This window comes from Rana temporaria, chromosome 5 (assembly GCF_905171775.1).
Source record: "Rana temporaria chromosome 5, aRanTem1.1, whole genome shotgun sequence".
Classification (NCBI taxonomy): Eukaryota; Metazoa; Chordata; class Amphibia; order Anura; family Ranidae; genus Rana; species Rana temporaria.
The window spans coordinates 169782698-169810245 of record NC_053493.1 but is presented as its reverse complement, the minus strand read 5'-3'; the positions used below and the strand labels follow the sequence as shown (position 1 = coordinate 169810245).

The 27548-nt window shown below is 42.4% G+C and overlaps 1 protein-coding gene across 3 annotated transcripts in view; it reads left to right on the top strand.

The window, feature by feature from the left end:
- TRIP13 (thyroid hormone receptor interactor 13) overlaps positions 1-27548 on the top strand; it is a 140161-nt gene that overhangs the window by 30927 nt on the left and 81686 nt on the right. For all 3 annotated transcript variants that reach the window (XM_040353371.1, XM_040353369.1, XM_040353368.1), the window contains 6 exons: positions 7744-7909; positions 10771-10900; positions 12286-12341; positions 23216-23306; positions 25671-25743; positions 26109-26172. In XM_040353371.1, coding sequence (XP_040209305.1) covers positions 7744-7909; positions 10771-10900; positions 12286-12341; positions 23216-23306; positions 25671-25743; positions 26109-26172 — 580 coding nt within the window. The remainder of the gene's footprint in view (positions 1-7743; positions 7910-10770; positions 10901-12285; positions 12342-23215; positions 23307-25670; positions 25744-26108; positions 26173-27548) is intronic.

Below are 27548 nucleotides of genomic sequence, written 5' to 3'. Positions count from 1 at the left end.
GAAAGGTCGGGGAAAAGCTGTACGGGGACCTCATCCAGGGTCACCCTCCGGGCCAGGCGGGCCTGGCGCATTATTTCCTCCTTCAAGGGATAAGAGCTTAGCCTGCAAATTATGTCTCTTGGTTTGGAGTTGGCCCCCTTGGGGCGTAACGCCCGGTGAGCTCGGTCCATGTCTATGGGCTTGGTCGGGGGCTCCCTGATTAGGTTATTGAATAGGGTGTGTAAGGTGGAGTGGACATCTTCCGGGCCCTCCGTTTCTGGTATCCCCCGAACGCGAATATTGTTCCTGCGCCCCCTGTTGTCCAGGTCTTCTAAATGGCGCTGCATGTCTCTGAGGAGGGTACGATGCTCCGTACTTTGCGTTAGTGTTCTGTGAATTGCCAATTTGGTTTCCTGAATTTCCTCCTCCGCCATTTCCACTCGGTCAGCCAGATGTTTAAGGCCCGATTGGAGGTTTTGGATCTCGGTTCTGCAAGTGGATTTCACATCAAGTATAAGCTGTCGAAAGTCCTCCTTAGTAGGCATTGCTTGCAGGTATACAAGCCATTGTGGTTGGATGGGTTGGTTCGGAGCAGTATCCAGCGGTAGTGGAAGCAGGTGGGGGTGCGGGGGAGGGTGTGCCTGAGCCCGCTGTGATGGCCCCCAGATGGAGCCCTCGGATCTCCAGGCCTCCTGTGTACCCCTGGCCTGGGCTTGCGGGGGCTGGGAGGCCTCCCCCTCCCTGTCCCGAACTGAGGAGGGGACAGGGGGGCATGTCATATGGGCATAAGAGGCAGGTGGCCCTGGATGGGGTGCAGCCTGGATGAGGGGCCCAGGGAGCTGCGTGTGCAGCGGCTCGGTTATCTGGGCAGAGGATGCAGGTGGCCCTGGGTGGGGTGCAGCCTGGATGAGGGGTCCAGGGTGCTGTGGCTCAGTGGTCTGGGCATAGGATGCAGGTGGCCCTGGGTGGGGTGCAGCCCGGATGAGGGGCCCAGGGAACTGCGTGTGCTGCGGCTCAGTTATCTGGGCATAGGATGCAGGTGGCCCTGGGTGGGATGCAGCCCGGATGAGGGGTCCTGGGTGCTGTGTGTGCTGCTGCTCAGGGATGGATGGTGTCCCTGCTGGCTGTTCCCTGGGGCTGTTGTTTCGGCCTGCTCCGGGTGGAGCACATGGATGGGAGCCAGGGTGGATCGGGCTGGGCAGTGCAGGGAAATCCTCCGCTCCCCCTGTAGACTCCGGGGAGCTGTATCCCAGCCCACTGATGGCTGGGTCTGAGGCAGTCCTGAGCAGCTGGGGATAGGCCTCGGAGCACTGTGTGTAATGCTCCGGGTGTCCCAAGATGGCGGCGGCCCTCGAGGCAGGCTGTGAGGCCTCCGTAGTGCGTGGGGGCCAGGCAGGGGGTGTTTGCTCACCCGACCAGCGGCGCCCGCTCCCGATCGTCTGCGGGGTGTCCCTCCGATCTTCGGGTGTCCGGAGCAGCGCCGGGATGGAGTGAGAGAGCCGCTGGGGGGAACGCATGGCGGCCGCGTCTGTGTCCGGCGCCATCTTGGAGTCCCTGGTCTGCTGGGGCCCGGGCTGTGTGAAAAACGCACTGAGATCCGTGGAGGTTCCCGGAGGGGGCTGGGATGATCCCCTGGACGTGGAGGATCTAGTCGCCCTGGAGCGGCCCATATTTGAAGGGTGGAAAGTCCCCAAAAGTGCCTAGATGCTGAGGGCTGGGAGAGAGCTGCAAGGCTAGGCTGGCATCCGAGTCGGCTTCCCAGCACTGTGTACTTTTATGTATTTGAAGCTACATGCAGTACATACACTGCTAGGAGCCAATGCAGCACTTGAAGAAAATAGTTTGCTCGGAACAGCTTGGTTCAAATTATCTATTTAAAGTGACAGAAGACATGTGTATCGGCTTTAATGTATGTTTGAATACATTTCTTTGAATTTTTGGCATTGTGCAATGTTTGATTTTCCAAATCACTTGCCTTTACACACATGCAGACACCGTAAACACAAGTTCTTGTAGCCATACAGGACTACATACTATATGTAATACAGTGCAAAGTGATGCAACGCGGTGTTGTGCCAAGTATAGTAACCCATAGCAGCCAATTGGATTTCAGTTTAGTAGTGTAGTTTCAATAAAATATGCATTAAACACTCAGGGCCAGATCCACAGATAATTAGATGGACGCCGCCGTACCTTACCTGGCGGATCTTCGAATCCTCAAAGAATTTGCGCCTTAAGTTACGGCGGCATAGTGTATTTCTGGCAGGGGAATTCAAATCGACGGGTAGGGGGGCGTGATTCATTTAAATGAAGCGCGTCCCCGCGCCGAATGAACTGCGCATGCGTCGTTCCGAAATTTCCTGCCGTGCATTGCGCTAAATGACGTCGCTAGGACGTCATTTTTTTAACTTCGACGTGAGTTACGTCCATCCCTATTCATGGACGACTTGCGCAAAAAAAAATTCAAATTTCGACGCAGGAACGACGGCCATACTTTAACATGGCAAGTCTATCTATACGTCGCAAAATACCAGCTTTAACTATACGCCGGAAAAAGCAGACTACAGACGACGTTAGAAAATGCGACGGCCGCGCGTACGTTCGTGGATCGTCGTAAATCGCTAATTTGCATACCCGACACGGAAAACGACGCGAACTCCACCCAGCGCGCTCCGAAGTATTGCATCTAAGATCCGAAGGTGCCGTCGTATCTTGGTTTGAGGATTCAAACTAAAGATACGACGCGGGAAATTTGAAAGTACGCCGGCGTATCAGTAGATACGCCAGCGTACTTTCTCTGTGGATCTGCCCCTTAGTGTTACAAAGTACTACACATTGTTTGTTTGGAGGTACGTGAGTGTCCTTGCTAAAGGAAAGAGGACCTAGCTTACTAAGCGCAAAGGGCAAAAAAGTAAAACCTGGGTTCCAAAGGCATCTGGTAACTAGATTTATAGACTTTGTGGCTATTGAGGAATATATTTTTGTTTGCCCAGAGTTCCGCTTTAAATACCCATTACTCCGAGTACCCTTTATTACCAGAAAAATAAACAATTGGTGAGATCTGAATATTAAAGGATCGTTCTAAAGGTAATCATTTGCTTAATAATCAGGATCTGTCCCTCAAAATCTCATACAGTATACAGCAGTACAATGTGAATTAGAATGCTCTCCTAATGTGCTAGAGCCTTAGTGTGAAATAAAACATTTTCACAAGTAAAAAATATTTATTGAGAAATTCAAAGGTACAGTAATTGGTGTAGTACACAGAGTCCAACAAGCACCAACACTTTACAGCGTCAATTACAATCCAGGAGAGTCTGACTTTTCTTTTAAAAGTAGCACTGACTGGCTCAACAGGGTTAGAAACGGGGCCTTGGAGCACCTGGTATCAATGGCACAAGACAGAAAAGAGCATTATAACAACACTTGGGCAACTTGGAATGTATTTGTCCAGTCAGAAGAAGGGAAAAGATTAATGGGAAACATAGTTGTGGAGTAGAGCCGCCGGGGAAAGAGAACTATATGGGAGACCAATACTTGTGGACCTCCATGATGGCAGGGGAGGGGGAGGGAGGTGAGTGTGGGGCGGGGGGAAGATTAAAATATTATATATTCATTTTTTTTTTTGAGGGGGGGTTTAATTGGGGGGGGGGGGGGTTGGGGGACTATAAAAGAGGAAAAAGTAGAAGGCTGTAAGAAATTAAAGATAAGGATATTTAGGAGAAATAGGGGCATAATATTGTGATTTTTTATGTAGGTAGTACATAGAAAAGAACACATGGACAGTAAAGTAACGATAATAGAGAAAGAAGAGGAGGAGATTAAAAAATAGGTCTAAAGAATGTAATGAGACGACAATTGTACCAGGTTTTGAAATATAACTGAATATTTACATATATAAATAAAGAATATAAAAAAATAAAATAAAAGTAGCACTGACATCACTTCACTGTGCTGTACAGAGAGAATCGATGAAGAAAGGACCCAGCAGGCCCCACCCATTACAGGCTTCCTGCAGAGAACTGCAGGAGGGGGTGGAGACAAGACCAGTCATCTAGCAAAAGGAGAGCAACAGTGTCTTTATTACAGGAAGTTCCTTCATAAAGCAAAACTTTCATATTGAATTACTGCACAGATCCGAAAGAAATACACAAACATAAAACAAAAAATGAAAGCGCCACAAAAGTGTTCTTTTTTTTTTTTTTTTTAGTAAAATATCTATATAACAAACACATAATATCAAAAACACCCTTAAAGATACTTCATGTTCACAGAATTATGATCCTCATATAAACGCACATATGCTTAATTGTAAATTATAGCTAAATGTATTTTATTGGGATTTTATTTTATAGACCAACACAAAGTGCCACAATTGTAAAGTGAAAGAAAATATATTTATAAATAAATATCTGAAAAGTGTGGCATGCATTTGTATTTAGCCCCCTTTACTTTGAGACCCCTAACTAAAATCTGGTGTAACCAATAATTAAGAAAAATCATAGCATACAAAAAATGCATATGTGGTATACATGTGCAATAAACTAAGCACAAAGTTCAAATAAAAATGAAAAAAGTCCACATCAATAAAAAAAATGTCCTCCGTTAATGTTGCATACAAGCGCTAAATAACAAACCTGGCCAAATTTAATGTGCTCAGCAATGGAATATTATGCAGGAATGCTCCACCTCTGTGTATCCACCACTTATTACTGCTGCCGATTTTACCTCCACGGCCGACCTACACAATGATGAGGTAAACCAGAGCTGTCCCAGACACCTGGGTGTATATTATTGCAGCAATCCTTCAAAGAGCAGGTGAGAATAAATCCCCAAATAATGCCTTAGGATATGTATAGCCTCGTAAACACGATCAGACTTCCATCGGACTTTTCTGTGGATTTTTGTTTGAAGGCCGTGAACTTATTCTGCATACAGACGGCAGAACAGTTTCAGCCAACATACACCAAACTTTGTGTTTTTTCAGATCTTTACCGCCACCTTTTGGGCAACTTCTGCTATTGTCTGCATTGGTTCGGAGCATGCGTGTTTGTACTTTTAGTCAGATGTGTACAAACGATTGGATGATCCGACGTAACACATTTGAGAGCATGCACAGTCAAAATTTGTTGTCGGAAATTCCAACAACAATTGTCCGATGGAGCATACAGACGGCCAGGTTATCCGAAAAAAACACGTCCGTCGGACAATTGTTGTCGGAATATCCGATTGTGTGTACGGGCCTTATCACTCAGTTACATAACTGAAACAAAAAACATTCCATAGTGTAATACCTTTAGATAAAAAAACATTTATTCAGTAAAAATATGAAATAATACTCAAACAAAGTGCACTATGAGTTCGGTGCACAAGGTTAAAAGCAAAATAGTATTGCATATACATTGCTCCCTTAAACATTGACATCTGGAGAGGATGTGTCAAAATGGTCACTACACAGTTTTTGGGCGTAATGACTTCATGTAGCCCCGCCCTGATGCGTTTCATCACACGATCTGTGACTTCCTTATAGGGAAGGAATGAGGGCATGTGCAATTTTAAAGCTTGACATGTTTGGTATCTATTTACTTGCAAAACTCACCAATGTATACTGTAAAGTTTCTGTTTTTAAAAAATATATAATGTTTGGTCTTTAAGTGTTTAAAGAATGTTTGCTGATCCCAGAGTTTAGCTTAAGGCTGCATTTACACCTGAGCGTTTTCAGCTCATAAAACACCTGAAAAAATGCCTAACAAGCAAAATCCCATTCATTTTAATAGGTGCCATTCAAATGAATGGGATTTTGCTTGTTGGGCATTTTTTCAGTTGTCACCTGAAGCAAAATGCCTTAAGTTCAAAAAATAACATGAGCTTCTTTGGGGCAGATTACAGGCGTTTTTCTGCTTTTTACATTGGTGACCTGTACAAAATCACGGCAAAAACGCCCGACTTTGAAACGTCAGGTGTGAATGCAGCCTTAGAAGTGTACAGTATGTTATCCTCTTCCCGACCAGCCGCCGCAGTTATACTGCGGCAAGGCTGGCACCCCTGTGTGAGCCATTGTAGCTGTACGTCGGCTCTTTATGATGCTGTAGCAGGCGTGCGTGTGCCGCTGCGGTGTGTCCCTGAAGCTGAAGCGCGTGCCTGTCAGACGCGATGACGGCCTGGCACCCCCGATAGCTCGTGACAGACCGAGAACCGGGATCTGTGTGTGCAAACACACAAATCCCGGCTCTGTCAGGGGAGAGAAGAGAGATCATGTGTTCCTACCAAGTAGGAACAGCGATCTCTCTCCTCCTTTAGTCAGCCACATTCCCCCCCACAGTTACAACACACATAGGGAACACTTTTAACACCTTGATCGCCACCTAGTGTTAACCCCTTTCCTGCAAGTGACGTTTATACAGTAATCAGTGGCTATTGGCACTGATTACTGTATAAATGTCACTGGTCCCAAATAAGTGTCAAAAGTGTCCGATTTGTCCGCCGCAATATCTCGGTCCTGAAAAAAACCGCAGATCACCGCCATTAATAGTAAAAAAAAAAAAAAGGGGGGGGTAGGGGTTCCTCTTGAAGACTTAGGCTAGGACACGGGAATTGGAATAGGTACCTCCCCCCAGAGGTCAAAGGTCAGAAGACAAGTTCCCAGGGGTCAACGGTCAGAAGGTGCGGCTGACCCACCCCAACTGAAGTGTACAGCCTACCCCAAGTCGGGGGAAATCGCTCATCACAAAAATATGTAGAAGAATATATTTCGGCAGGGGGGGGGGGGGGTATATTAATTATAGCAAAAAGTACAGAATGTTGTGTTTTTTTTTTTTTTTCAAAATTGTCACTCTTTGTTTAAAGCACAACATATAAAAATCTCAGAGGTGATCAAATACCACCAAAAGAAAACTCTATTTGTGGGGAAAAAAGGATATATATTTTGTTTGGGTACAACGTCGCACAAAGAGCTTCAGTCACTTTCTGTTTGGTAAATCCCTATCAGCAGGACAGAAAGTGAGGATACATTTCTCTTAACAGAGCCCCAGTTATCACTAAAATCTTTTATCGTGCATATATATATATATATATATATATATATATATATATATTTTGTATAATCAGTATTTTAGTATTTTATTTTATAAAGGAACACATAACAGGACGTGTTCAACAGTCAGTGTTGAAAGAAAAAAACACTGACCTCGCAGGGTCGTGTAAATAGAAATGGCACAAATAAACAGGTTGGACAGAGATATACATACAACAAAAAAACGATGTTCACGGGCATTATATGAAAAGGCCAAATGTTTCTACCGGGTAGGGGGATATTAATGGAGCCGGGGGGGTGCAATGTCAAAAATGGCTGTGGGGGTGCGGAGGGCTTGTGTAGCAATTTGGCATGCCCTGGGACAACCCAGTCCCTGGAGATGAGCCAGGGGGGTTGTCCCCGCCTCTATATATTTTAAGGTTTAAATCATGAATAAATACCCTTACATTGTGCACTTTTTTTTATGAGTAGAGTTTTTTGTTGCCTGTTTGGGGATTACGTTTTATAAGTGACTATTACAACGATTTTAAAATCCAAGTATTATCACTTGTTAAAACGTACAAGTACTAAGCCTATGAGACTAGCTGAACGGCTGCTGGGACTAATGACAAAGGTGGAGAATTATTTATGGTTCTGGAGCTGTTGGGTTGGGGACCACGCACCTATCCAAGTAAATATCTTATTTGTTATAATTCTAATGGTTAAACCACATTTTTCTGTTTAATCCTCAGCACTGCAAAGACTGAAGAAATAAGAACTTGTGTTCTACAGCTGTTAAATAGGCACTGCGTTGTGTTTGGTGATTATTCTTGGACAGAGTTTGATGATGTGTTTTTAACAAAGAATGTCAATTCGGTGGCCATTGTAGATACGGAGTTAAAAGTTAAAGACCGACAGGTAAGGCATGTAGATTACATTTGCATTAATGTGTTTTGAAATTTATTACAGATTGCTGTAGTTTAACTTTAAAGTCCAGCTCCGAGTTCCCCTCTTGAGAGCCCCCATTTGTTTTTTAATTTTTACTCTTCCCTATATCCAGATGTCTTCAGACCAGTCACATGACACACTGGGTCCCCTTCCTCCTAGGATCTTTTCCCACTGGTGGACTGTCATCAATGATGCTGAGTGTGGCCTGACATGACCTCAGTCTGACACCCTGCATTCCCAGTATGTCCTTAGTCTTCCAGGTTAAATGAGTCCCAAACTGAGGATTTCTTGTGGTGATAAAAGAAGTACTGTGGGGAAGGGGTGCTTAGGCTGGGCACGCCATGATAAATGGGGAGTATTGCAGAAAAGGCTGCATTACTTTTTTAAAGGTCCTTCAGAACGTTAAAAACAGAAACACAAAGTTGGGCCCTAAATTATGTGATACTGATTTTTGCCATTTGTAGTATCGATGTTTTGGGCAAAGGCACTATCTGTAGCATTTCTGTTTTGGACAAATGCACTTTTCGAAGACTTCTGTTTGTGCAACACAGATATTCAAACATATCGATCATTGCTATTGCCTTTGGAATACCTTTTGGGTACCTCCTTATTTGAATATGACAAATATTTTTTCCAATGTGTAAATGAACTAAGGGATGTTGGCTTAGTAATATTTTGGGAAAGGCTAGTGTCAGTCGTAAAAGTCACTTTTTCTCTCATGATTATTGCCTTAGTCATGTCTGTAGGTGTGGGAGCAGTTTGAAGATTAGATAGCTTTGTCCTGGAATTCCATTTTAGGTTTAGGGTAGAGGAATAAGCTATAATACTTACCTTATTCCTCGATCCAGGCAAGCGTCCAAAATTCACTTCTTCTCCCTGATGCTTGGGGTTGTGGATGGGTCTTTGCTGACCTCACTGCATTGTATGTGATGTTGTTAGAGTGCCTTCATAAAAGAGACCTTGGGGGGGGGGGGGGGGGGACCAGTTACACAGTGCATAGAAAGCCTGTGGGATCAAGGAATAAGGTAAGTGTTACAACTAATTCCTCTACACCAGGGATAAGCAATTAGCGGACCTCCAGATGTTGCAAAACTACAAGTCCCATCATGCCTCTGTCTCTGGGTATCATGCTTGTAGCTGTCAGAGTCTTGCAATGGCTCATGGGATTTGTAGTTCTGCAACAGCTGGAGGTCTGCTAATTGCATAACCCTGCTCTACACCTACACGTAATGAGCTTTTAACCTTTGCAGTGCAGGTAGGCTTTGCATTATCTAGGTACATGCAGAGTTAAAGTGGTTGTAAAGGTAAAAGCTTTTTTACCTTAAAGCAGAGTTCCACCCAATTGTGGAAGCTATCCTTATCTGCATGCACATTTGGCACCTTTCAGGGGAGTGGATACCTGTTAAACAGGTATCCACTCCCACTTCCTTGTAAGGGTGACCTTTTCCTTCCCCCACGCTGCCTTCTGGGAGACACACCCGGGTCCCAGAAGACAGCGGGACCATTCAGAAAGTGATGCACGACTCACACATGCGCAGTAGGAAACAGGCTGTGAAGCTGCAAGGCTTCACTTCCTGTTTGCCTTTGTAAGGATGACGGCGCCTGCAACCAGAGCCGATAGACGGGTCGGCTTCAGATGCCGACATTGTGGGCTACCTGGACAGGTAGGTGTCCCTATATTAAAACTCAGGAGCTACAGTATTTGTAGCTGCTGACTTACAACCCCCCCCCCCCCCAGGCTTTTTTTATTTTTTAATCCGATAAAAAAAAAAAAAAAAAGATTTAATTTTTTATTTTACTTTTTTATCAAATTTATTTTAGTACAATACTTTTGGAGTAAAAATCTATCTAAATTTTTATTTTTTTAATATACATTATAAATTTAGTTTATTCAGCATGAAATGGAGCTTAGGTATGTAGCATGAGGCTGTATATTCTGCAATATCTACATTTTTGGTAAACTCATTCAATGAATCCAAGCTCTGCAAGCTGAGATAACATGCATCCATACAATTTCATACCAACCGTGAGATAAAACAAAGTTCAGGAATATTCCTTTATCCCTTTGTTTTGCAAATCTGTGTCCACTACAAACTAAATGATTGAATCGCTTCTGATGTCGCTGTTTTACTAATCTGACAGCTTATTATTCTAAATAGGAAACCTTAAATTTGTTTGCAAATATTTAAGATTCTAACTACCAGCAAGAAAGAGCTCCTGTCATTTCACATGCATCGTGGCAGCGCCTGTTAGCGGCATCCACTCACCTGCTGCCGCCACGTCCCTCACCTTGTTGTTTCCTTCCTGCAGCATCATTAAAGTGAATGGGACTGTCGGTGAGTAAACAGCGGGTCAGAGGAGGAGCCGCTGCGGGACAAAGATAACAGTTGCTCTTTAAAAATTATGATTTAAATTGAGTTGATTTAAATGAAGCCTTTTTACTAGTGATTTAAATCAAATACTCCCTGTTCCACACTGTCACATTTTGACAATATGTCAGTCATGCAAAATTGTAACCATATGAACTGTATATCATTTTTTTTTTTAAAGACAGAGCTTTCTTCTGGTGATATTTAATCACTACTGACATTTAAATTTTTTTTGCATGCAGAGCATTTCTGGCAAGATCATAGGTATTCTCTGTACTTGCTTAAAATATTTACAAAAAAGTAAAGCAACCACAGGCAGGCTAGGCTGTAGACAAGTATTGGGAGAAAGAAGCCATATGACATCAGTAGCATTAAAATGCAAAAAAAAAAAAAAAAAGAATGAACAAAAATTTGAAAATGTTATTTTATTTAATTTTGAATATCCTCTTTTCTTTTTTGAAGCCTATTGATCTTGGCAAGTGCAGTATATTTGTAAATGTTTTTCATTTAAATGAAGAAGGTCCCAGTTCAGAAAATCTGGAAGAAGATAGTGAGAGCCTTGTGGCAGCTGACAACTGGATTTTGCCTGCTGGTGAGAGAGATGTGTATGAACAATGTACTGTAACTGTAGTTTCTGATGTCCTGGTGCAAGAAAGATTGGTGACCCGAGTACTTATCACAGATGCAATAAGCCGTTTTTAACCACTTTAGCCCCGGACCATATTGCTGGTCAATGACCGGGCCACTTTTTGAGATTCGGCACTGCGTCGCTTTAACTGACAATTGCGCGGTCGTGCAACGTGGTTCCCAATCAAAATTGGCGTCCTTTTTTCCGCACAAATAGAGCTTTCTTTTGGTGGTATTTGATCATCTCTGCGGTTTTTATTTTTTGCGCTATAAACAAAAATAGAGCAACAATTTTGAAAAAAATTAATATTTTTTGCTTTTTTGTACTAAATATCCCCCAAAAATATATATAAAAAACAATTTTTTTCCTCAGTTTAGGCCGATACGTATTATTCTTCTACATATTTTTCGTAAAAAAAAAAATAACAATAAGCGTCTATTGATTGGTTTGCGCAAAAGTTATAGCGTCTACAAAATAGGGCATAGTTTTATGGCATTTTTATTAATATTTTTTTTTTTACTAGTAATGGCGGCGATCAGCGTTTTTTTTTTTTTTTTTTTTATCGGTACTGCGACCTTATGGCTGACACTTCGGACACGTTTGACACATTTTTGGGACCATTGGCATTTTTATAGCGATCGGTGCTATAAAAATGCATTGATTACTATAAAAATGCCACTGGCAGGGAAGGGGTTGACACTAGGGGGCGAGGAAGGGGTTAATTATGTTCCCTGTGTGTGCTAACTGAAGGGGGGGTGGGACTGACTTGGGGAAATTACAGATCGTTGTTCATACATGTGGGGGAAGCGCGGATTGCCCACGCTTCATATATACCGTATTTTCCGGCGTATAAGACGAATTTTTGGATGCAAAAAAATCCATCCAAAGTCGGGGGTCGTCTTATACGCCGGTGACGGTCTCCGTCTGCTGCGGGCGTCCATGATTTGAAAGCTGCGCCGCCTTCTCAGATTGTCCTGTGATAGGCGGAACACAAATTTTCCCAGCAGCGCCTCTGTTCTGTGTTCCTATCACGGATGCCTGTCAGCGGTTGTTCTGGCTACCCCTCAGCTTCCAGAAAGACTAAAAGGAAGGGGGTAGTCTTATATGGCGAGTATATCCCAAAACCAATTTTTTTCCTGGAAAATTAGGGGGTCGTCTTATACGCCGGCAAATACGGTATAAATATTATAGTAGAAGGTTGAATTTTTAGGTGTCTATTCTGAAATGTTTCTTCTTGCATTTTATCCAAAATGTTTTTTTTTGGTGGTAATGTATTATTAATGTTGTTCCAATAGTAGAATGATTCTTTATATTATTATTATTTGAAATCCACTGTTTTAAAATTTCAGCTGAATTTCATGGACTATGGGAGAGTTTAATATATGACAGTGAAATAAAGTCAAATGTAAGTAAATTCAGTTTGACAGTGCCTGTGTGTTTTGTACACAATCAGTGATATGTGGTAGCCTTTTATTTACATTTTGTTTGGCTTGTGAAACGGAAGACTTAATCTGCAGTGTAATTCTGTTATTGCTGACGTGTAGGGGTGGAACACATGAATAATAATTGCCAGATGAAACCGAATACCCACACTTTGCCTATTATACTTCCATGATTGCAACACAGATGCAGAGATGGCCTTTTTACTAAACAAGACAATAAACCGCTTTCCTATAGATCAGTTTTGACATTTTTCACATACATTTTAATATCAGCATTTTTCCCCCAGACGTCTTTCAGGGTAGCCCTTGAGAGATGGATCTCCTCCTCCTCCTCAGGAAGCACATTGTCATTTAATCCTTTTTAAGGTGGACATGTTGCCTTAGGACTGGAGAGGCTGCATCTTCCAAGGGCTGACCCTGGGACAGGTGTCTAGCGTGTGCAGCAGCAGGTGGAGGAATGGGAGTCTCTGAGTGGTGCGGGTCAGTGAGCCTTACCAGAGCCTTGGTGAGGAGGTCGGATTTGCAGCCACGGGCAAGCCTCCTTAGCAGCGGGCAGGAAGTGTCCCGGATTCCGGCTCCTTCTGAGCCCAGGCATGGAGATATGCGGTGTCCTCTCAGCTGGCTCCACAGCCGGAGGCTGTTTGACCGCCGCAACATTTCCAGGGCAGAACAACGACATCCACACGCTGGGGGAGTTAGTCCAGCCAGGTTTCAGCAGGATGATGACCTTTCATCTGCCCAGGCTCCAAGGGACGTGGGACACAGTTAGACACCAGTCCAGTTTGGAAACGGTAAGCTAGATAGTGGTGGTCTCTAGCGGCTCATCGCCATGGGCCCCTGTGTTTTTTGTGTTTTGGCAGGCCAAGCCTCCTACAGAGCCAAAGCCCACTCACAGGAAGCGGTGTGCAAAATGTGCTACCAAGATGCCCTTGGAATTCACAGAATCGTTGTGTCAAGTGTGTATAGAAAAGCTAGTTTAAGTAACAGTCAGATGCAATCTACACAAATTATTTTCGGAGGTAAAACCTCCTATAGCTCCCTCTTTAAGTTCCTCTCCCATAGCCTCACCAAGATCAGTCGCCTCTGGGTCGCAGGAGACATTGAGGGAACGAGCGAATAGGGGCACGGTTATCGAAATGGCCATCGAAAGCTCATATTCGGAGCAGAAAGCTGGGGGAGAAGAAAAAAAGGGCCCCAAGTACAAATTGTCCCTTGAAGATGTAGAGGACTTACTGGGGGCTATATATGAGACTTTGGAAATAGAGGAAGAAAAATAGCTTCCATCAAAACATGACTTAATGTACCAGGGTCTAAGAGAAAAAGTTAAAAGTATTCCTGGTTCACCAGGTGATGTCAGACGTTGTGAGGAATAATGGGCAGACCCAGAAAATAAGCCATTTTTTGCAGCTAGTCATAAGAAGTGGTTCCCTTTCAGTGACGATTCACAGGCGGTGTGGAACAAGAATCCTAAATTGTTTGCCCACTGTCTAAAGTCTCCAAAAATCCTCATTGGCCTCTGAAGACATGGGACATCTAAAGGATTGTATAGACAAGAGGTGTGACATTGTCCTGAAGAGAGTCTGGGAAACGAGTATCGCCAGCCTGAAGCCTGTGCTCGCCACCACTTGCGTGCCGAGAAACCTCGACTTCTGGCTCTCCCAGCTGCAAGACCATATTAAGAATGGTACACCTAGGGAAGAAATTCTGAAAACCCTACCAGTTCTCTCCAAGGCGGTCGGTTACATAGGGGATGCGTCAGTAGAATTTGTGAAACTGGGAGCGAGATCAGGGGGTCTAGCCATGGCAGCCAGGTGGGCTATTTAGATGAAGACTTGGTTAGGGTATTCATTCAAGACTATGTAACCTCCCAATTTTCCGAGATCTTTTATTTGGAACAATCTTGGACGAAGCCCTAGAAAGAACGGCTGACAGAAACCCTTCTCGACTGAGAAGAGCACTTCCTCAAGAAGAAAAAGGTTATCCCAAGAAGCACTGGAGGGGGTTACAAGGGGAAGCCGAAGAGCAACGTCCTCTTTGGCTCTTCTTACCAAACCCCAAAACAGTGACTACGGAACGCCAGTAGGGGGAAGGCTGGCTACCTTTCTACTGTCTACTATTGTCATCCTCCCAGAGAGATTTCTATTAATGAAACTTCCCAAGGATCCTGAAAAGGCAAGGGCTCTCCCACTTTTGCTGGGGAAGATGGAAGACCAGAAGAGAAGGTCCTTACTCCAGTCCCAGAGGAAGAAAATAAAATGGTTTCTACATGCAGGTTTTTGTGATCAATAAACCCTCCAGGAAGTTTCGACTAATAAATCTAAAACCCCTGAATCAAGCGATACATTACAAGAAATTCCACATGGAATCGATACTCATTAATTAACATTCTTCAACTGGGAACCTTCATGGCTACCATGGATCTCAGGGATGCTGATCTCCACATTCCCATACGAGAAAATTCCCAGAGGTACCTGAGGTTGGCAGTGGAGATAGAGGAAAAGGAGTATAATTTCCAAAGCAGGACTCTTCTTTTCTAGCTGTCCTCGTCACTGAGGAAGTCCTAGCAGAAGCCCTGGCTCTTCTGAGGTTGAAGAAAAATTAGCGTAGTGCCTTACCTAGATCACCTGCTCTTTGCGCCATCGTCAGAAAAAGCTGGTAAAAGACCTGGCAGAAGCCCAACTATGGCTGAAGTCATTAGGATGGATTTTAAACATCGAAAAATCAAACCTGTGTCCTACTCAGGACATACGGTTTCTGGGATATCTGCTCAGTTCCATAGAGCAGAAAACGTCCCTACTAAAGGAGAAAATTCAAGGCCTTGCTAAGAGTGAGTTCTATGCAGAACAACCTCCCGATATCTATCAGAGAGCTGATGTCGGTTCTGGGTCTGATGACCTCAACGATACCTGCAGTACAATGGGTCAAGTATCATCTAAGGCCTCTACAAACCTTTCTCCTAAAAGAACAGCAAGAGGATCTGAACAAAACACTCTTCCAACCTCGGTGAAAAGGTCGCTCTGAACCTGAACCAGGGTCTGGCATGGTCTTTCCCAACCTCATGGAAGTTGACCACGGATGCAAGCAGTTGGGGGTGGGAGCCCACCTAGCAGGTCAATCTGCTATGAGGAATTGGTCCCTGGAAGTCCAGACGTCTTCGAACTGGACAATAGCCAAAGCCATAGAACACTTCCAAAACCAGCTAAGAAGTCAACACACTTAAATCTTGTCGGACAACGCCATGGCAGTAGGCCTATATGAACAAGCAGGGGGGCCCTGCTTAAGCCAAATCTACAACTAGATCTGTCGATGGGCAAAAGGAATCTACTGTCACTGGGAGCGGGGGGAAAAAAATCAAGTAGCAGACTTCCTCAGTCGCCAAGAGATCTCCCAAGAGGAATGAGAATTGCACCCAGAGGTGTTCAGGAAAATTACAGCCTGCTGGGGAATGCCAAAAATAGATCTATTTACATCCCGGAAAAACCCCAAGGTGAAACGTTTTCTACTCGCTAAACCTTCGAGACTGGCCTCTGGTGATAGACACACTCTAAAACCCATGGAATTTCAAGATGTGCTATGCCTTCCCCCAGGACACCTGATTCCTGGAGTGATGAAAAAATTCCTACAGGAACAGACAAAACTGATACTGAGAAGCACCATATTAGCCCAAGAGAGTTTGGTTCTCTCAGCTCCTCAGTCTCCCAGCAGACGAGCCTTGGCTACTTCCACGCAGGGATGACCCGATGTGTTGGGGATCCCTAACAGGCCTAAAACAAGCTTCAAATGGGTGGACTGGTTACTGAGGAAGACATCCTGAGATCAAAAGCACTCTCAGATAAAGTGGTGGAGATGCTTCTGAGCGCCAGGAAGTTGAACACCAGGGCCATCTACAGAAAGACCTGGAAAAAAATCTAAGTGCTGGTGCACTGAGAATAACAGCCAAAAGTTGGATATACGACTATCTTAGAATCCCTACAGCAGGGATGCTGATAAAGGTCTAGCGCTCAGTATGCTGAAGGTTCAAATGCTTTTGGTGTATCTAGAACGGAAAAAAAAGTGTAAGATGATGAAACTCTCTAAAGAGTGTCAACAAATTAAAACAGCGCTATCAAATAACTGTGCATATTTGACCATATAAAATACATTACTACAACCCATATGTAATGATATACAGTGATAATAAACAAAATATATCCAGTTTAAGAAATAAACACTAAACTGTGACTGTAATAATGAACACCCGTGATTGACTTAAACGTGAAGTGAACGCACTAAAAGTGCAAGAGACAGTCTTTAAAATAATTTAGAACGTGGCCAAACAAAGCAAAGTTCATGTGTATAAGGATCCTGCGATCTTCAAATATTTCCAAAAACTTCCACCACACCCGACAGTGCTCAGTGACTCCTCCCCCATCAAATGGAAACTCACCGGATAGGTTTGCCTCACACTCTCGTGTTTTGGCACAAAAAACCTTATCAGATGTAGTTGTTCCCGTCAGTATAGATGTAATCCAAATATGACATCCAATCAGTTCCACATATATGTCAGAGAGAGACAAAAGAAGTGCAAATAGTGTGATACCATCAAAGGTTTAATAGCACACCAAAATAAAACTTCAAACAGTGCACTCACAAACAAAATCTTGTAAAACAGCAGAATATCACATCAAGAAACTCCTTCAAACGTCAAAATGGTGAGAAGCGGTCACGGCGGACCCCCGATCAGCGAGAAAAAGTGAAACCAATTCTCCTACTCACGGTGCCATGGACTTCTGTCAGATGCAGCTGCACATCCACTTAAATAAAAAACTTCACACACACTCTGCATCCAAAAACGCAGCATTCACTGGTAAAATTAGACTGTATGGCAATACCCCGACATGTTTCGTTATAAAAACTTATTCATGGGACTAACCACACAGTCACAAATGGTTACCTTATATCTGATGTAGAACGGACACTAAAAGAAGACCCGTTGGTCTTTTTATTTTTGCAGAGCGATGGCTCAAGTACAGACCACCCAAGACACAAAAATGTCCCGCCTGAGATCTGTCGGTGGTACTGAGGGGGATCATGAAAAGCACCCTTGCAGCCCCTACAAGAAACCTCTTTACGCCCATTTACACTCAAAACTGTCTTCCTCGTGGCTATCACTACAGCACGTATGATATGAGAACTTCAGGCTCTGTCTGTCTGAGAGCTTTTTCTCAAAATGCACAATGACAGAATCATTCTTCAAACAGATCCAGTATTTACACCGAAAGTGATGTAAACTTTTCACAAATCACAGGATACAATACTACCTTCATTTTGTAGTTCACTTGGCTAATAGTAAAGAGAAAGAACTAAGCCTTATAGGTGTCAGAATATGCCTACTTTAGTACCTTGAAGTCACAATTTTTTTTTTTAGTAATTTTTTTGCTATAAAATTATTTGCAAGCCCTATTCTGAGCACATGCATCTATCTTTTATCCCAGTTTTCTGAGCACATGCATCCATCCTTGATCCCAGTATTCTGAGCACATGCATCCATCCCTGATCCCAGCATTCTGAGAACATGCAACTAACTCTGATCCCAGTATTCTGATCACATGCATCGATCCCTGATCCCAGTATTCTGAGCACATGCATCGATCCCTGATCCCAGTATTCTGAGCACATGCATCGATCCCTGATCCCAGTATTCTGAGCACATGCATCGATCCCTGATCCCAGTATTCTGATCACATGCATCCATCCCTGATCCCAGTATTCTGAGAGTAACGCACTCCTTTGAAAAAGCACAAAAGTTTTTTTTCTGGGCAGAATTGTACATTTTTGGTCCCTTCTTCTGTACAGAGCGGCTGGTAGGTTTTAATTCCATGTTGGCACTTTGAAATAAATAAGTTTGTTTTGTGTCACTGTTTGGGCACTCGTTCAAAAAGGTTCCCCATCACTGCCATAATGTATGGCAAAATCTAAAACGTGATATTGTGTCAAGTAAAAAGATACCAAACATCAAGATTTAAAATTGCACACACTTGTCAAATGACGACAAATTATGTTACCTAAAATTGTCCTCAGGCAACAGTTTATCAGTTTAAATATGAGCTATGGTGCTAGAATTATTTCTCTCACAGAGAAATTTGCAGGGATAATTTGCATGTGTGGCGCAATCACTGCTTACATATGCGTGCCGGACCGATGTGTGCATTTTTTTTTCTTTTTTATTGCTTTTATTTATTCCCTACTTTTTACATTTTTCTTCATTTAACTAAACAAGACCAATTGTGATAGCTTTAAACAGTGACAGGTTTTCTCTATGGAGAAATCAATGGTTTATTACATCCTTAATGCCTCCATTGCCCTCCAATGCAGCTGATCAAACACAGATGTGTTTGGTCAGCTGCTTCTCTGGCTGTAGGCCAATAAACTGTATTGGAAGTGCCAAAATCCTCCTTACTTCTGTCTTCATCACAGAGGAGATTAGGGAATCTTTATTTCCTCCTGTGGGCAGCCGACCCGACCACTTACAGTGGTCCTGGTTGGAACGGTAGAGCCCAGTTACAACGGTTGAAGGAGAGGGCTCCACAGCTCTGAAAAAGTGGTTAGGTGGCTTTATAGCTGCCCCGATCGCTTTTAGAAGAAAAGCTGATTGCCAGCACTTGCCTTTTTTTTTTTTTTTTTTTTATAGACCATTTAGTGATGACATACTGTCTGGTTGTATTGTACAGTTAAAGACTAACACAACTATTACTATTTGCAATATGCTACATGTTCCACCTGTATTTAGGATGTACTGTAACATGGTGACACTTTCTAATGTCACTCTGTTGATGGAAAGCTTACCAACAATGCAGAGGCGGTAAATGTCACTCGACAAGGACCCTAATTATTAAAGGGTCACTAAAGGAAACATTTTTTTTAGCTAAATAGCTTCCTTTACCTTACTGCAGTACTGGTTTCATGTCCTCATTGCTCGTTTTTGCTTTGAAGTAGCTGTAATTCTGCTGTGATCTCCACACTTCCTGGTTGTCTGGCTCCTTATGACCACAGTACTGGGAGCAAAAAAGGGGGGGGGAGGGGGAATAACATATAAGCACTCACATTGGCCCACATCCGAAATAGTAGTTCAAGAAGAAGGGGGTTGTACTACACTAGGTAGTGACATGGCGGACTTTCAAGGGCAATCACAGGGACATTTAGAGTTCATAAAAAATAAATTTAATTACAAAAATACAAATATACAAATAAATTTCAATATATATTAAGAAAAATACATAAATACATTTAAAGCAATATATTTATCTCGCCGACGCGTTTCGCCTTTCGGCTTCTTCGGGACGAGCTTTGAGATTTTATGACAAGAAGATATTGCTACTTGTATGTCTGAAAAGAAATATACATTTTTAACATACAGACAACATAGAAACATAATCCAATACAAATATTGAGAGCCAACATGCAACGAAAAGATTCAAAAAATACCAAAAGGTTGGTGGCCATCCAGTTCATCACGAGTCATTGGAATCACAGGTAAAAAAAGGGTACCAGGTGATGCGTTGGCAAGCTGTTAAGACAAATATAAATAACCAAAAACATAATCATAAAGTATATATATGTACACAAGTATTATGTGTACATATAGATGCATGCTAATGTGCTGGCTTGGACAGGAAACCTACCCCGATGAGAGGAGAAGAATCTCCTGGTGATGTAAAGGGGTCACAGCGAGGGTAAATAGCTGATTCTAAAATGAGAAGGTAAATATATGGAACCATGGATGATTTAGCAGAGATGGAATATAAGAAAAACCAAATAGATACTAGATATCAAAATTGCAAACTTGCAGAGGCAAATCATTTACCTGGAAATTAAAGCAGAAGAACAAAAACCGGGACCAGCAAGGCAGAGGGCAGGTGTAGAAAGCCTAGGGGGAAAGTAAATTCCTGATATAGGACAACCACGTTGCACTGTCCAAACAAAGGACAAACCGGAAAGTTAGGAGCCTGTGTAAGATATATAATACATAACCATGGTAGCCATTGAGATAGAGTAATGCAATGATAGATAGAGCATAGAATGCTATAAGTAAAGAACGATTATTACCTTGGAATCTAAAAGATGTAGTATGTCCCGGGGGGGTAGCAGCCTGTGCTCCGCGCCGGGTTAAACAGATGAGACTGGCTTTATATAGGCCAGCATTCATAGATGACGCGTCTCACGTCGAGAAGACGCGATGACGTCATCATCAAGGCGCCTGAATCGACGGCGCATAAACAAAAGGAAAGGAAAGTCAGCTGCTGCAGGCCATATTAGCTCAATCCAATGAGCGCCGCAGTGTGGCCAATGACAGCGCGGGCAGTCTGAGGGGGCGGTGTCGATGTGATACAAGTGCCCACCCCGTCCCATCATACATAATGGAATGGGTGTGGCTGTGGGCGTGGCGGCAACGATCGTAACATCGAATCCCGCCAGCCCCCACACTTGAGTATCGGAAAGAAGCCGAAAGCAGTGTCAACAGACATCCGAAAGCAGACACTGTCATGACAGCGGTGCTGGCCCTTTTTAGACCTGTCTGCTTTCGGATGTCTGTTGACACTGCTTTCGGCTTCTTTCCGATACTCAAGTGTGGGGGCTGGCGGGATTCGATGTTACGATCGTTGCTGCCACGCCCACAGCCACACCCATTCCATTATGTATGATGGGACGGGGTGGGCACTTGTATCACATCGACACCGCCCCCTCAGACTGCCCGCGCTGTCATTGGCCACACTGCGGCGCTCATTGGATTGAGCTAATATGGCCTGCAGCAGCTGACTTTCCTTTCCTTTTGTTTATGCGCCGTCGATTCAGGCGCCTTGATGATGACGTCATCGCGTCTTCTCGACGTGAGACGCGTCATCTATGAATGCTGGCCTATATAAAGCCAGTCTCATCTGTTTAACCCGGCGCGGAGCACAGGCTGCTACCCCCCCGGGACATACTACATCTTTTAGATTCCAAGGTAATAATCTTTCTTTACTTATAGCATTCTATGCTCTATCTATCATTGCATTACTCTATCTCAATGGCTACCATGGTTATGTATTATATATCTTACACAGGCTCCTAACTTTCCGGTTTGTCCTTTGTTTGGACAGTGCAACGTGGTTGTCCTATATCAGGAATTTACTTTCCCCCTAGGCTTTCTCCACCTGCCCTCTGCCTTGCTGGTCCCGGTTTTTGTTCTTCTGCTTTAATTTCCAGGTAAATGATTTGCCTCTGCAAGTTTGCAATTTTGATATCTAGTATCTATTTGGTTTTTCTTATATTCCATCTCTGCTAAATCATCCATGGTTCCATATATTTACCTTCTCATTTTAGAATCAGCTATTTACCCTCGCTGTGACCCCTTTACATCACCAGGAGATTCTTCTCCTCTCATCGGGGTAGGTTTCCTGTCCAAGCCAGCACATTAGCATGCATCTATATGTACACATAATACTTGTGTACATATATATACTTTATGATTATGTTTTTGGTTATTTATATTTGTCTTAACAGCTTGCCAACGCATCACCTGGTACCCTTTTTTTACCTGTGATTCCAATGACTCGTGATGAACTGGATGGCCACCAACCTTTTGGTATTTTTTGAATCTTTTCGTTGCATGTTGGCTCTCAATATTTGTATTGGATTATGTTTCTATGTTGTCTGTATGTTAAAAATGTATATTTCTTTTCAGACATACAAGTAGCAATATCTTCTTGTCATAAAATCTCAAAGCTCGTCCCGAAGAAGCCGAAAGGCGAAACGCGTCGGCGAGATAAATATATTGCTTTAAATGTATTTATGTATTTTTCTTAATATATATTGAAATTTATTTGTATATTTGTATTTTTGTAATTAAATTTATTTTTTATGAACTCTAAATGTCCCTGTGATTGCCCTTGAAAGTCCGCCATGTCACTACCTAGTGTAGTACAACCCCCTTCTTCACAGTACTGGGAGCTTTTCACGATGGTCTAAGCTGTCATTACTGTGTGTCTAAAACTTAACAGAATTCATTTTAAAAACAAAACCCTGCCCTGGATTTGTTTTGTTTTTGTTCTGTGGGTCTCTTTACTTCACAGAAACATGAAACCAGTTTAAAAACGAAAGTGAAACTACAGGCACATTATATGATTGAATGTAATCTATTTGTAATCATTTTTAAAAGGAATCGGTTAACTTTTATGTCTCTATACCCTGTAAACAGTCATTTCAGCAAAAAAATGTTTTTCCTTTAGTGATCCTTTAACTAATAAAATTGTGGGCTCTTTATAAAATGTCCTATACTTTTATACACAGGGTTATATGTTGAGGCTGGCTTCACACCTGTGTTTTTTGTCACTACATGCTTTAACACTAACACCTGGTAGCGAACCATAAATGTGTGTGTGTGCGTGTGTGATAAGATATAGCTCACAATCTAATTTATTCTTTTTTTTTTTTTTTTTTTTTTTACTATATCACAAATGATCAAATGATTCGGACCACATTTGGTGCTGTGACCTATCATGATTTCAGCAAAGCATTTGATACAGTTCCACATAATGTCATAAAAAGTTGTACAAGCTAGGACTAGAGAATAGATATGCGACTCCGAGTATGGTTGTAAAGTATTGTCAGATGCTGTATGTAGCCTTTTATATTTTGCTGTTTATGTAAAGTTGTCCTTTTTATTGTTAAGTTTTGTGTGTTTTGGATATATATTTGCATTTTGATTGGGTAAGGTTATGAGTGTATGCTGTCTAAGCAGTCTGCAGTTTTTTATTGTTAAAATTATAACGGATGTATTTTCATAGAATTTTTAACAACATTTTTGTGTATTTTTTAGCTTTTAGATTATGTTACAACCACGCTGCTGTTTTCCGACAAAAATGTTGATAGCAACTTGATTGCCTGGAACAGAGTTGTCCTTTTACATGGTAATTATTTTTGTTTTAACGCACAACAAATATTTAAATATACTTGTTAAAGGCCTAGATTCAGTCATTTGGATAGAATGAGCAAGATACTGTATTTGGCTGTATTGGCTTTTAGGTTTTTGTTGCTGTTTCTCACGTTGGAGACTCCTTTCACGGTTTAGGAGCTATCCACTGGATCAGCATGTGCCGACGTCATCGGCACATGCGCACTGAAGAAACGGCTCATTAATGTCATTGCTTCAGCTGATGTGCCGTGACCAGGAGTGACGTCATTGTGGCTCCGGCCATTTGCAGCACCAGAGCCTGCGAACCCGGAGGTAACATTTCGGAGACATGTCACTGGTCACAGCAGTGTGCGGGGACTGCTGCACCAGCTTCGATCGATGGTACTCCTTTCATAATGAGTTAGTATGTGATTTGCCTGGTCTTCATTGTGCAGCCCCAGTGGTGCATTTTCCAGCCAACAGCAGCTCTTTAGCCCTAATCTCTTCCTACTAGTGTAAAACTCTTGTATTCTCCTGCAAACCTCTCAAATAAAAATACAGTGGAACCTCGGATTACGAGCATAATCCGTTAGAGGAGAATGCTCTTAATCCAAAGTACTTGCATATCAAAGCGAGTTTCCCCAGTGTGGTGCACGTGCCCGGCGGCCGCGATGTCCGCCAGGCGCCCGCAATCATGGCAGGAGTGTGGATCTGTGTGTGTAAAACACACAAATCTACCTCCTGTCAGAGGTGAGAAGACCGATGTGTGTTCCCAGTACAGAGGAACACAGATTGGTCTCCTCCCCTTGTGAGTCCCCCTCCCCCTACAGTTAGAATAACTCAATAGGGAACATATTAACCCCTTCAGCGCCCCCTAGTGTTAACCACTTCCCTGCCAGTCAATGTACACAGTAATCAATGCAGTTTTATAGCACTAATCGCTGTATAAATGTGAATGGTCCCAAAAACATGTCCGCCGCAATGTCAGTCACAATAAAAATCGCAGATCGCTGCCATTACTAGTTAAGAAATAAAAATGCCATAAATCTATCCCCTATTTTGTAGACGCTATAACTTTTGCGCAAACCAATCAATATACGCTTATTGTGTTTTTTTTTTTTTAACCAAAAATATGTAGAAGAATACGTATTGGTCTAAACTGAGGAAATATAATAATTTTCTTTTAAAATTGTGATATTTATTAAATCAAAAAGTAAAAAATATTGTGTTTTTTTTTTTTTTTCAAAATAGTCGCTCTTCTTTTGTTTATAGCACAAAAAATAAAAAACGCAGAGATGATCAAATGCCACCAAATGAAAGCTCCAATTGTGGGGGGGAAAAAACATAAAGATTTCATTTGGGTACAGTGTTGCATGACCGCACAATTGTTATTCAAATTGCAACAGCGCTGAAAAATAAAAATTGGTCTGGGCAGGAAAGGGGGTGAAAATGCCCGGTATGGCATTTTCCATGATCCATCACTCCCAAACAAAATTGACGTCCTTTTTTTCCCACAAATAGAGCTTTCTTTTGGTGGTATTTGATCACCTCTGCGGTTTTTTATTTTTTGCGCTATAAACAAAAATAGAGCGTCAATTTTTTAAAAAAAATATTTTTTACTTGTTGCTAAAAAATAAATAGCTCAATTTTTTTCCCCTCAGTCTAGGCCGATACGTATTTTACATATTTTTGGTAAAAAAAAAAAAAATAAATAATCGCAATAAGCTAATGGTTTGCGCAAAAGTTATAGCGCCTACAAAATAGGGGACAGAATTATTATTATTATTATTATTATTTTTTTTTTACTAGTAATGGCGGCGATCTGCGATTTTTATCGGTACTGCGACATTATGGCGGACACATCGGACACTTTTGACACATTTTTGGCACCATTCACATTTATACTGCGATCAGTGCTATAAATATGCACCAATTACTGTATAAATGTGACTGGCATTGAAGGGGTTAACACTAGGGGGTGAGGGAGGGGTTAAATGTGTACCCTGCATAGTGTTACTAACTGTGGGGGAAGGGGACTGACTGGGGGAGGTGACCGATCTGTGTCCCTATGTACAAGGGACACAGATTGGTCTCCTCTCTCCCTGACAGGACGTGGATCTGTGTGTTTACACACACAGATCCACATCCTTGTCTCTGTAACCGCCGATCGCGGGAGCCTGGCGGACATCGCGGCCGCAAGGCACGCGCATCGGTGGCCAGGAGGAGTGGAGGCCGTATAAAGACGGCCACTCAGAGAAGTAGAACCACCCTGCGGCCGTACAAAGTCGTACGGCCGTCGGGAAGTGGTTAAAAGGAAACATGTTTTGCTTTGTAACATTTGGTAATTTATGTGTTAATACATTTTTTTGTTTAATGTTAGGCCCACCTGGAACAGGAAAAACATCATTGTGTAAAGCACTGGCGCAAAAGCTGACTATCAGACTGTCCTATAGGTAGTAGCTTACTTTGTATATAAAGATTTGCCATTTTGTCATGTTTAAATTTTTATTTTTTTTATTAATATTATTATTCTTCTCTTGCATATTACTCCCTTTTTTTTGATCTAGTGGTGTAATGTTTTGTTTTTTTGAGAAGTGGTTGCAATTTGGGAGCTCTATACTAGCATATACATTCCTGTGTCTTACATTACACATCAAATTGTGTATTTTATTTGAGATTATTTAACTGAACTATCGCATGAATAATTTTTCTTGCCATGACTGACCAAACGGCAGTTTGTAAAATTATGGTGCACAAACATTTTATTCAAATTTCCATTTGGAACAACCTATGATTGATTTATTTTTTATTTTTTTAGGTACAGATATGGTCAACTCGTAGAGATTAACAGTCACAGCCTTTTCTCAAAGTGGTTTTCAGAGGTATTCATTATAAATATCTATGTAAACATGTTCCCTTTGCTAACTTCATGGCGCAAGAATTTTACAGGAGAGGGCTGATCACACATCTTTCTCTCCAATATGTCATTCAGTGCACTTTGAACTATAAACCAATAAATCTGCCTGAATATACAGAACTAAGGGGCAGATTCACGTAGAAATCTGTTACGCTGCTGCGGCGTAACGTATCCCATTTACGTTACACCGTCGCAAGTTTACAGCGTAAGTGCCTGATTCACAAAGCACTTACCTGTAAACTTGCGGCGGCGTAGTGTAAATCCGCTTGGCGCAAGCCTGCCTAATTCAAATGGGGCGGGCACCACGCCGAACGTACTGCGCATGCTCCGTCCTTAAAATTACCCGACGTGCATTGCGCTAAATGACGTCGCAAGGACGTCATTGGTTTTGACGTTAACGTAAATGGCGTCCAGCGCCATTCACGGATGACTTGCGCAAACAACGTGAAATTTAAAATTTAGACGCGGGAACGACGGCCATACTTAACATTGGCTAGGCCACCTAGAGGGCACCCATAGTTTTACGCCGCGTATCTCTAAGGAAACAACGTAAATTTAGAGCGACGGGCAAAGCGGACGTTCGTGAATCGGTGTAACTAGTCATTTGCATATTCTACGCCGACCGCAATGGAATCGCCACCTAGCGGCCGGCCTAGAATTGCAGCCTAAGATCCGACGGTGTAAGTCAATTACACCTGTTGGATCTTAGGGCTATCTATGCGTAACCTGATTCTATGAATCAGGCGCATAGATACGACAATCGTATCTCAGAGATACGACGGCGTATCTCGGAGATACGCCGTCGTATCTCTTTTGTGAATCTGGCCATAAATGTATTACAGACCACCTTGTGCGCAATCACAACTGATAAATCAATGTGAGGGCTATGTGTCAATCTCTCTATGCACAGAACCCTACTAAGCCTTAAAACATAACTTTTATTCATGCGTAGCTAAAAATAATGTATGTTGTCAAAAATGTCTAAATTACGAACCTACTGTTGGCTGCAGGGAATAAATAAAATTTGGTAGGAGTATTCAAATTCAGTTTTCCATGAGGGGAGACATTCCCTTACTTGCGTCCAAGAACCAGTCATAATAATGAGTGCCTTACACACCAGACTATTTTTCAAATTTACCCTGCATCCTCTGATATTATAGAGCACATCAAAAAGTGAGCATCCCAACCCTAAAGCTTAACATGTTTCACCCATAATCACGCTCTATCAGGAGTGAAAAAAACAGCAATTTTATATAAAAAGTGTGCTCAAACACAAAACAACATGTGCAACGATAGCATCTATAAGTCTTATTTATATATTTTATTTATCACTAGGGGGAA